The 11276-nt window shown below is 35.0% G+C and overlaps 1 protein-coding gene and 2 long non-coding RNA genes across 3 annotated transcripts; all 3 read left to right on the forward strand.

The window, feature by feature from the left end:
- The first annotated feature begins 1620 nt into the window (after positions 1-1620).
- LOC147485613 (uncharacterized) lies at positions 1621-2583 on the forward strand. The gene is made up of 2 exons (XR_015202934.1): positions 1621-2131; positions 2365-2583. It is a non-coding gene; the product is annotated as an uncharacterized LOC147485613 (long non-coding RNA).
- A 249-nt stretch (positions 2584-2832) lies between these two features.
- Positions 2833-4444, forward strand: LOC147485614 (protein FAR1-RELATED SEQUENCE 5-like). Its single transcript, XM_086573562.1, has 4 exons — positions 2833-3142; positions 3293-3402; positions 3559-4054; positions 4113-4444. Exons 1-4 carry the CDS (start codon positions 2833-2835, stop codon positions 4442-4444), a joined length of 1248 nt encoding a protein of 415 aa, XP_086429688.1.
- A 2563-nt stretch (positions 4445-7007) lies between these two features.
- Positions 7008-10279, forward strand: LOC147485615 (uncharacterized). Its single transcript, XR_015203190.1, has 3 exons — positions 7008-7141; positions 7548-7616; positions 10249-10279. It is a non-coding gene; the product is annotated as an uncharacterized LOC147485615 (long non-coding RNA).
- Positions 10280-11276: the final 997 nt, after the last annotated feature.

The following is an 11276-nucleotide window of genomic DNA, read 5'->3' on the forward strand; positions in this document are numbered from 1 at the left end:
AACAATTAAGTTGGATTAGGAGTGTGGAGTAAATCATTCCACCGTATGTTTGCATACTCATTTTATCCAGTTGGTTGCAGCCATCTCCACAATAAAGGCAATATTCAATATAAAATGAACCTAAAATGTCTCTTTTTTTGACAAATGGGCCATCCACGTACATCCAAACAAATAAACACGCACCTTTGCTTTCCTTGTCATGCTAGCATTTAGCTTGAGATGAACACTTTGAACTTTGAAGTATTCGAAAAATTATAGCGTAGAAAGTTATGCCCATGCTTCCCAGGTGTTTTCCCTGCGTATTTTATTTTCTTTTTTTGATAATTAAAACTTTATTGAAATTATAATTTTCAAGTTTTCGGGCTTTAGAGAAGAGTTAGTTAAATCACCTATGCTATTAATCACCTATGCTATTGTTCCAACTTCCAAGTATTTGGGGTTTTATATGCACCAAAAAGATACGTTCAAAGTATCGGTTTCTCTTAGTTGGATGAAAACAATCCTACCTCAGCAGCAACGAATTGTTTCGAATATGTTCAGGCTCTTCGATGAAATATGTTCAAGCTTCAAATATGTTGTGCTTGGTCTAATTGTGTTCAAGGCCCAAAATATCGATATCGATGAATATATCGGTGTACCCAAAAACCGATATATATCGGATATATCAATTTTTTTTTGTGACTAGTCAAAATTTTGTTTTGTATGTCGATATATCAGAAATATCGTCGATTATATCGGAAATATCGTCTATTATATCGGAAATATCGACAATATATCGGTCAAAGTCAACAATATTTGGTCAAAGTCAACAATATCGATCAAAGTCAACAATTTATATCGGATATATCGTATATATCGGTTGATATATATCGTTATATCGGAAATTCCGATATATATCGGGAAAAAAAGGGTTCTATATTCGGTGGATATATATCGAAAATATCGATGTCGGTGTACCAAAATATCGATATATATCGGCGATATTTTGGTCAATGATTGTGTTTACATAAAACGAGGACTTGATTGAGCCAAGTGGGTCGTGGACTCGTGGGCCAATCTCGTAAGTCGTACATATCACCATTCTATCGTGCAAGTGAGAATTCAAGTGAAGCGTATCTCAAGTTCTCAACCATAGTTCGGGATTTCGGAATTTTTGGAATTCCGACAAATCCAAAAACCGAAATTCATCAAATTTCGACCCCTATTGTATTCGGAATTTCGGTTAATTTCAAAATTTTCAAAATTTCAACACTATATTTGGAATTCCGATTTTTTGAAAAACCGAAATATTAGGTGGAATTCTGAAGTTTCGTTCGTGAATTGGAAGTGGGAGCGAGAGAGCGCCTTCCAGAGCACTTGTCGTGTATATACAACACTTTTTATACAACATTTTATATAATACCTCTTGAAAATATGAATTAAGTCTTGATTTTTTGTAGATATGATCTTCATACCATGGAAATCATCTCTACAAAAATTTAACTCATTTGAAAACTCGTAACCATGAGAAAAATTGCTCTCAACCTATGAATTTTTATCAACGGTCTAAAACTATCGATTTTGTAATCCTTTTTTGGCAAACTTAAAAATGTTCAAATGACCCGATTTTTTGTGGAGGTAATATCCATGGTGAGAACATCTTATCTATAAAAAATTAGCCTTTAAAACATCTTGAAAGGTCCGGTAGGGGTACTGTATAAAAAATGTTGTAAATGGAACCTACCCCATATATATATATATATATATATATATATATATATATATATATATAAAGGGAGGGATACACCCACTCCATCTTTCGCCCACTCCCATCCCACTCCAAATCTCCACCACTCAACTCGTGAGATCATCTGGAGATCTAATGGTTCATTTTAAAACAAAACAAAGAACCAACCATTCGTTCTCCATTTCGCCCCAAACGAAAAAAGAAATTGAACCAAAAGAAATAGAACAAACAATCAATATTATTGGATTCATCTGAAACCTTTAACTAAAAACTAAGAATAAACTCTCTCCATTAAACCAGCAAACCAATTTATTAATTCTCTTCTCAAACAAACCTTTAAACTCTGTCCAGTTTCCCGCCAACCAGAAAGAGAGATGGAATCGACGCCAACATGAAATTATTCAGGTGAGCAAACAATGATTTTTTCATACTTATATTGAACTTAGTTGTTTGCACCCTACTTATATTGCCAAATTATATTTCGAAATTATTTGATGTTGATTCCGAACTTGTTTTGATGTTAGGGGTTTTCAACTTATATATTCAACTTGTTTTGAACTGGCAGATGAAAATCCTCAAAGATGATTTTTTCCCCCCTTCGCTAGCTTTCAACTGATTATCTATTGTGTTTTATATAGAATCAATTGATGACGTCTTTCTTCATACTGGAGTATCTGAGGAAAATGAAAATGAGGCCGCTTCGTCTTCCCTCCAACTAGAGACGACATAGACATAGTTGAAAATGAAAAGATTTCATATTTTGGGATGTATTTTACAAGTCTGGAAGGTGCGAAATAGTTTTATATAGACTACAGAAAAGCATTGTGATTTAGTGTCGTTACTTGAAGTACCCAAAAGAGAATTCCACATTCAGACGAAGTGAGTACTTGTCAAATGACTTGTGAGCATTTTGGGAGTTACATAGAACGAGTAAAAAAAAGAACATATGAGGGGTCCGAGAAAGAAGTAATAAACAAGAGGAGAAACACGAATACGGTGAAATGCGGCAACAATGAGAGTGACAAAACAAGACAGTGGATTATGGAAAGTGGTGAAGTATGTTGATTGGTGCGCACAATCACAACCTTGTTAGTCCGGCGAAAAGGATGTGCATGCCTATTTACAAAAATTTGCCTGTTGCAGCTAAGATGTTGATTGACTCGTTCCGTGATGAAGGCATACCTGTGAATAAAGTTGTTGATATATTTGACGGACCACAAAATGGTTTTTTTGACAGAGATTGTTGGAACCACTTAGGTCCGTCGAAGGAGTATAAGAAACCTGTCAAAGGTGATGCTACCGCAATGCTAAATTTTTTTAAGAAGAAGAGTACAGAATATCCTAATTTCTTCTATGCAATACAGATGGATAGCGAAGCATGGGCAATAAATTTTTTCTGGGTAGATGGTCGTTCACGTATGCAGTTTCAGTAATTTGGTGAGGTTTTTTTCTTTGACACCACATATTGCAAGAACGTATATGAAATGCCATTTGCGCCATTTACTAGAGTAAACCACCACATGTAGTCAATCTAGTTTGGTTGTACACTTCTATTGGATGAGACAGAAGAATCTTTTCAGTGGGTTTTTCAGACTTGGCTTGCAGCCATGTGCGGGCATGCCCCATCTTCAATCATCACAGATCAAGACATAGCTATGACAGCGGCTGTTGCGAAGGTATTCCTAAATACACGACATAGATTTTGCCTATGACACATTTTGAAAAAATTCCCTGAAAAACTTCCACATGTTTATTTCAAGAGGTTATCTTTCAAAAAAGCTATCAAAATGTGTATTCAAGAAACTTATATTCCTAGTGTTTTCAAAACGAAGTGGAAGGAATTGATGTCTACATATGAGTTGGTGGAGAATGAATGGCTCATAGGACTATATGAGATTCGAGAAAAATGGGCACCGGTTTATCACTTTGATACTTTTTATGTTGGCACTAATACTATCGGGCGTTTCGAAGGCATGAATTCTTTTTACAAGAATTTTTTCCGTTCAACTACAACTCTTAGAGAGTTTGTGTTAAAGAATGATAGGTGTTTGAGTAGAATTATTCAAAGAGAAAAAAGAGAGGATTATACTACAGAACACTCGGATCGCATCGTCGATAGTAATGTCTTTCTCTTGAAGAGTGCATCAAAACTATATACGAGGAATGCGTATGATAGGTTCAAGAAAGAATGTGAGAAAACTCGAGCTGAGTATGTCTTGGATGATGATGAAAAGGGTAATGATGGCTACACGACCTACACTTACAAGTCTCGAGTAGAAGGTGATCAGCGTGAGTGGAAGGTGAAGTTCAACCCAGCCACAAAAGAAGGTAACTGCGAATGCAAACTATGGACACCTTGTAAAGGTTTTTCAGTGTCATGATATAGAGATATCCGATCACTTTATTCTAAAGAGATGGATGAAAGGGGCTAACAAATATAGAGCTGAGTATGACGGTGGACTAGTAAGTGGCCATGAGAGTTCTGAGATACTGATAGCTATCCAACTTCAAATGGTTGCTAATCAATTAGTCTATGAAGCGGCTGAAGCAAATGAGACTTACCAATTGATGTTGAAAAGATTACAAGCACTATCATTGGAGCTCAAGAAAATAAATAAGAGTAACGACGGGACCAAGATTTCAGTTACGTTGTCGATTCATACACTGTCAATGAAAACTCACAATCTACAATTGATGTCTCACAAGTTTTACTTATGAATCCCAACATCTCACAAACTAAAGGAAGTGAAGGTTTACAAAAGTAGTACTAGAATAAAAGGAGGTTTGGAGAAAAGCATTGCAAAAGCTAGCCAAGGGAAGACAGGTATAACACCCCGTGTTTTTATTCTTTTATTTTCCTAAGAATAATAATAAAATAATAATAATAATAAATAATAATAATGATAATAGATAAAATAGATATAGGATATCCAGCAGTTACGGATAAAAGCCCGTAGGTAAATAGATAAGTGTTGTCCTTGTTTTTCGGGGAGTTTCTCACGTAGAGTTTTTGAGGGAAAAACACAGCGAGAGTTTTAGAAAAAAAAAAGAGAGAGTTTTACTGAAAAGGTTTTGAACGAGGAAGATAGTCTTTTCGCACGACAGTCGACGTCGGTCTTTCAGGGTTTCGCTTTCGGGAAGTTGTTCGGTTTTAAAACTGTGAGTAGATATTTTCATCTTTCACTAAACCAATATTTTTAAGTCTGTTTAAAAACTTTAATGTCTGATATCTGCTAATCTGCTAATTATTTTCTGTTCAATTATTCTTCAGTGTTATTCTACATACTGTTTATTCTATATACTGTTCGACTTAGTCTGCAGTACTGTGATCGACTTCGTCTGGGTACTGTGTAAACAAACCTATGAAATAAAAATATGTTTTTGAATCAAATTTAATTAGTTAAATACGTTTTGGTATAAGCTTGTTACTGTTGGAGTTTGGGTAAGCCGATTTTTATTGGGTTTTGGGTTGAGGTGTTGATGTATGTCGGGTTGATATGGGCTGTTGTTTGAATTGGAGATGGTGACTGATAAGTTGGTGTTTTCGGTGGTGTTTGGGAGTTGTAGAGGAGCTGTCGAAGCTCCAAAGGTTGTTAATGGCGTCGATTTTGGATTTTTGCAGTATGATGGAATCATGAATTGTTAGGATAGGTGTGTAGGGGTTTGAAAAAGGATGAAAACCGCTGGGTTATTTTTGGTTATAGGTGGCCGGTGGTGGCTGTTGTGGTGGTGGTGGCACTGGTGGAGTGAGGAAGAAGATGACAGCGAAATTCATTTTTGATGTTGGGCTTGGGCCGAACCATTTCTAGTGTGGGTTGGATAGAACCAACTCATCTTGAGTGATAACTCATCTTGAGTGATGGCCGGTGGTGGCTAGAGCTGGTGGAGGTTTTGGTGAGGAAGGAAGATGAACAATAAATCTCGATTTGGGCTTGGGCCCAATCGTGGGTGGGCTTATGGGTTTTAGTTTAGATTTTCAAATTTGGATTTTAAGTTTAGACTATGGGCTTTAGGCTTTGGGCTTTTGGGGTTAGATCATTTTATATTGGTTGACTGCTGTTGACCCTTGGCAGGTCGACTTTGACTTTGACTAGGGTTGATTTTGACCAGAGTTGACTTTTGATTAGGGTTGACTTTGACAAGTTAACCCAATAAGACCTTTTAACTCGGATTATGATTTGGGCTATTAGGATAGGTCTAGGGCTATTAGCATGCTTGGCTTTAGGCTAAGACCTTTATATATACGTGTGTATGTGTATTAACTACTATGTGATATTTCAGTTTTTATGTTATACAACGCTATGACACTTAGACATCGGTATATTAATAACGCGTAACCAAAAATAAATGAATCAAGATATTCCTTCGTTCTCTAAAATAATATATGCAATAAAGTGCAATAATTCGTAAACAAATTTACCACATCTTTTAGAACTCTCCACGCCTCAAGTTTTGAAATTTAGTTTTATGACTGTTGATGTCATATGTTAGGTGGACATTTATTGAATGTGCCATAAATGGCCCGTTAGCGTTATATATGGGTATTCATTGAATATGCCATGAATGACCAGATTGTTTGGACTGCCCTAGAGAGGAACTAAGGTATACGCCTTGCGGGTTAGTTGTATTGATTTGATTATGCGAGCGTGGTTGGGTTTACTTTTGAATACATATGTTATATACAAGTTCTAACTTTCTTTTGCAGGAGGGTAGGACTTAATAATATTTTGTGCAGGGACGCAGTCCTACCCTTATATAGCACTGGATATTGGTAAGTATTAATTCAAGTATTTAGATATTAAAACGAGTTATTAAAATGAGTTAATATAATGGAAGTTTTGCTTGGGAAGAAACTATGCCGGTTGAGATGACGGAACTACATTTCTTTTCAGCTGAGAATGATTAGGTTATGATAGAGTTAAAGTGTTAGTTGGATAAGAAAAGATTTTAAATGTTTATATGTGGTTAGTCTACTTGTAATGATGCAAGGTTTATGGGTGGATTAATCTTTATTACTATTGATATTAGTTGTTAATATAATATTAATTTATTTGGAGTGTTAGCATTTTAGGTATATATATATATATTATTTTTTAATAAAGTGTTAGTATAGAAAAAGGGTTTTTTTTTTTTAAGTAGAAAGAAAGGAGGGCTTATTTGCTTAAGTTGGAATAAAGGGAGGGCTTTATAATAAATATGTTATTTGCTTAAGAGTTTTAGTAGATAAACATAAAACCTTTTACAGAAACATGGTTTTTTTAATTTTAAAAGAAAGCATATTCAATATTCAAAGAAAGCTTGCGTTTTCAAACAAAATTTAGAGGGGTTTTGTTTAGAAATGATTGAATTGAGTGCTCTAAGTGATTAGGGTGGTTTTGGTATTGATTTGGGTGACGAATTTAAAGCTTTTAAGTGGTAAGTTTGCTGATTTTTCGTCCTCTTTGCTTCTTCTTCTTTTTTTATCATCTATAATCGTATTTTGAGTAGAAATTTATGATTTAAATACTACCCTATCATTATGCTATGAGAACCATACTATATTCTTTAGTTTTTAAGTGTAGACATGATTTTTCATGGGTTTTTGTTAGGTATTTGTAGAAACACGATTTGAAGCTGAGTAGTTGTAATTTTCATTGTGTTAGTTGATTATATTGAATGGAGGATATGAACAGTAACAGTGGAGTGTATTTCGATTGTCGTCGATGAATTTTAAATCATGTTGAGTGTAGTAGTGTTTGGTATTACGGTTAGAAACTAGAGAATTCTTGTAAGTTTAGAGTATGACTTAATGATTAATATAAGTTACCAATATTTATTTCAGTGGTTTGGAATGGAAGAGAACTAGTGGTTGCGAGTTAACCGAGGCTTGGGTTTCGGTTGCGAGTAGAAGGTAGGTGGATATTACTTCTCTTAGTCATTTATGAAAAATATATATTGTATGATAATTTTGATGTGATGCGTGTGATTGTTTGGCTGTGTTGTAGAATGATTGGTTATATATGGTATTGGTTTTAGAGATGGAAGTTAGTTGATAGTGTAGCTTGCTATATTTTTGAGTTATCAGTTATGATTACAGGATTGAAGAATGGTAAGTATTGATTAAGGGTGTAAGTAATTTAAAATAGCCGCGGGCTTGTCTTTTAATAGGTCGTGGGCCATTGTCGTTTAAATAGGCCGTGGGCCATTGTCATTTAAATTAGCCGCGGGCTTGTCTTTTAAATTGGCTGCGGGCTTTGTCATTTAAATTAGCCGTGGGCTTGTCGTTTTAATAGGCCGCGGGCCATTGTCGTTTAAATTGGCCGCGGGCCATTGTCATTTAAATTGGCCGCGGGCTTTGTCATTTAAATTAGCCGCGGGCTTGTGGTTTAAATAGGTCGCGGGCCATAGTTTATTCTAAATACTTGTATATCGATACTCTGGGATGTTTGGAAGAGGGTTGGTTGCGATTCCTTATATATATAATTCTTTTGTATTCGTCCGCAACAAAGAATTATATTGGATGGTTCAGAATACATCTCTTAGCGGTTATGGGGTTTCTAATAGATGAAAACATTCTTAACGTAATCCGGAAATCCCACATATTTTTCCGCATCCATTTATCTCTGTAGATTAATTAGAATGTGGTTTGATTTGTGGAATGTACTTTCGGGTTGTGGTAGATATTGCTATGAAGGTTAAATTGGTTATTTAAATGTTTAAGCTTATACTAGAATATTATATATATATCGTGAAATGTTTTATGATGATTAATAACGATTGTATCTTCCTCTCGGACTTTTGTTCACCCCCTATCTCCCTTTTCAGATATAATTGTCAAGATGTCGATCTGAGTTTAGTGGAGTATGTAGAGCAGCACGAGGAGTAGAAGCTTTGGAGTGAAGCTGTTTATAGTTAACCTTTTATTTCCCGAAAAAAATGCGTAGATGGGTAACAAACTATACCCTTAATCAAACATTGGGGTTCAAACTTTTTTTTTAGCAAGTTTGGGTATCCATGTGTACCACGTTTTGCAACGTTTGGTTCTGTTTCACTTCCGTCCATTTTTTTCACATGTGGCGCACCTTTTTTATTTTTATCAAATTATTTTCCTATGTGGCTATGTAAAAGTTGCCCTGTGGTATGCTGACATATAGAATCCTCCAAAATCGACATATATCGATTATTCGGCAGATATCGCCATTGCAACCTAGTGAATATTTCGGGAAGAAAAAACATTATTTCGATCCTTCAAGCTTCTCTAATGGCAGAAAGAGAACTGATGGCGGTTTAAGGTGGCGTCTTCATTGTTTGAACTGCTCCACCATCTTTAGCTTTCAATTTATTACTCTTCGAAAAAACATGCGATACACTATCAAAAAAAGAAAAAACATGGCGATAACAAAAGTTGATTAGTTTAGATAAAGCTATCACTATCCACAATAAATCATCAACTCAAAACTTTTCCGATTCCGATTAGAGATTTGGGTTTTCAATTTTCATTTTCCGATTCCAAAGTCTAAACTATAAGTTTGAAAGGAGGAATCAAGAAAAAATAACTTTTAAGTGTTTGGGATTTGGATCTGTTTTTATTGGTAAATATTTGGGGTTTAGATCTTGAATAACTATTTAAGCCGCTACCTTCTTCTCAGATCTGTTTTTTTTTTGGGTCTTGAAGTACCGGGTTTTAATCGGGTTACCCGAAACCGAAACCGACAGAGCGCCCGACCCGACCCGAATGAACACCCCCTGCCGTGTGGCAACGATGTGGCAAGTTTTACATAGCCACATAGGAAAATAATTAGAGAAAATGAAAAATAGCATGTCACATGTAAAAAAAATGGACGGAAATGAAACAGAACCAAACGTTGCAAAACGTGGTAGACATAGATACCCAAACTTGCTCAAAAAAAAGTTTGAACCCCAATATTTGATTAAGGGTATAGTTCGTTACCCATCTATGCATTTTTTTCTTTATTTCCCTGTATGTATATGTTGTAGTGTAGTCAATACTTTATCTTTTGGAAGGTGTTGTGTATATGTTTTGATGGGGTTGTATATATTTAGGTTGCGTTGTATATAGATATGTTTTGGTTTTCAAACTATGTAAAGTTATATAACTTGGAAGGGTTGATATATGCATATTAGGTTATTTTGATTTTTTTCAGGTTACGACAGGTTTAGGTATATGATATGTTGAATATACAAAGGAAACTCTGCCGGATTTTTTGTAGAAAAAAAAATATATGATGGTTCATTTAAATTTTAATGTTGAAAGTAATCTTATTAACGCCTCGTAATCTTTATTGATTTTGGGGTGTTACAGAATGGTATCAGAGCCCAGTTATTAGAATCCTTTGGGCTTGAGTTTAATCGATTGGAAAAAAAAAAAATCTATAAAGATTGTTAAAATAATATATTTTTTTTATAAAGAAGTTAATATGATAAAAGTATGCTTGTTTGAATTTGTTTGTGTATTATAATAGGTGTGCTTGTGTGAATTACTTTGTGTAGCATTTTGTTAGTTTATATGTTTTGTTTTGAAGGTACACGATGAGTAATTCACAAGGACAGGGGTAGGGGTGTCTCTTTTTGCCAAATTTCTGATTTTCTGAAATCCGACCCGAAATTGGTCTGGCTCTGGGTGTAGTTTTCATGGGCCGATTTTCCGATTTCTGAAAATTCCGAAAAAAAATTGGATCGGATTTGGATATAATTCTAAAATCCGATCCGATCCGAAAATTCTGAAATTTCCGATATTATTGCCAATTTATTCCGAAAATATATACTTATCTCACTATCCACTTGATTAGATCTCGACCGTTCATTCATTTTCTAGTTTTTACTTCCAAAACAAAACAAAAACATAACCTAGCTGCTACTTCCCCACTTTGAATTGGACCACTTTCATCACATTACACCGTCCCGCCATAACAACAATAATATGAAAAAAAATGTCATTGAGTCATACAATGACTTCCAGACCAATCCAAAAGCCAAATTCCAATAGATAGAATATTATGTAAAGCTACTTAGAGTCCAAGACCATAATCCATTATTTATGCAGACACTTCACGCTTCAATTTCCACACACGAAAAAAGATTGAAACATTACAAATATCCAGACCTCAACAGAATGCAATGCTTGCTATTGTTTTTTCTCGTTTTTTCTTGGATCACTTGTTTGAATGAAAATGGGTTTTCTCAGTAAACAAGTGCGTATTGTTGTTGGTACATTGGTATTGTGGACATGGTTTTCTCTCCCTACAATAAACATTGGCGTATTATATTCCAAAAATAATTGAAAGTAAAGAGATCTTTGAAAATTTACCAAGTATTCCGAAATTTCTGAGTTATTTTGAAATTTCCGAAAGTTCCGAAATTGGAAATATATTTTGAATCCGAAAAAAAATTGGATCGGATTTGGCTAGCATATTAGGTTCCGAAAAAAAATTGGAAAAATTCCGAAAGAGGTTAATCCGATCCGATCCGAAGTCACCCCTAGACAGGGGAATGAAGGAGATTCATCCAATCAAAGTCCTGAGAGCACAATGGAGAGAATCTTACAGGTAAT

Source organism: Coptis chinensis, chromosome 7 (assembly GCF_015680905.1).
Source record: "Coptis chinensis isolate HL-2020 chromosome 7, ASM1568090v1, whole genome shotgun sequence".
NCBI classification, from domain to species: Eukaryota; Viridiplantae; Streptophyta; class Magnoliopsida; order Ranunculales; family Ranunculaceae; genus Coptis; species Coptis chinensis.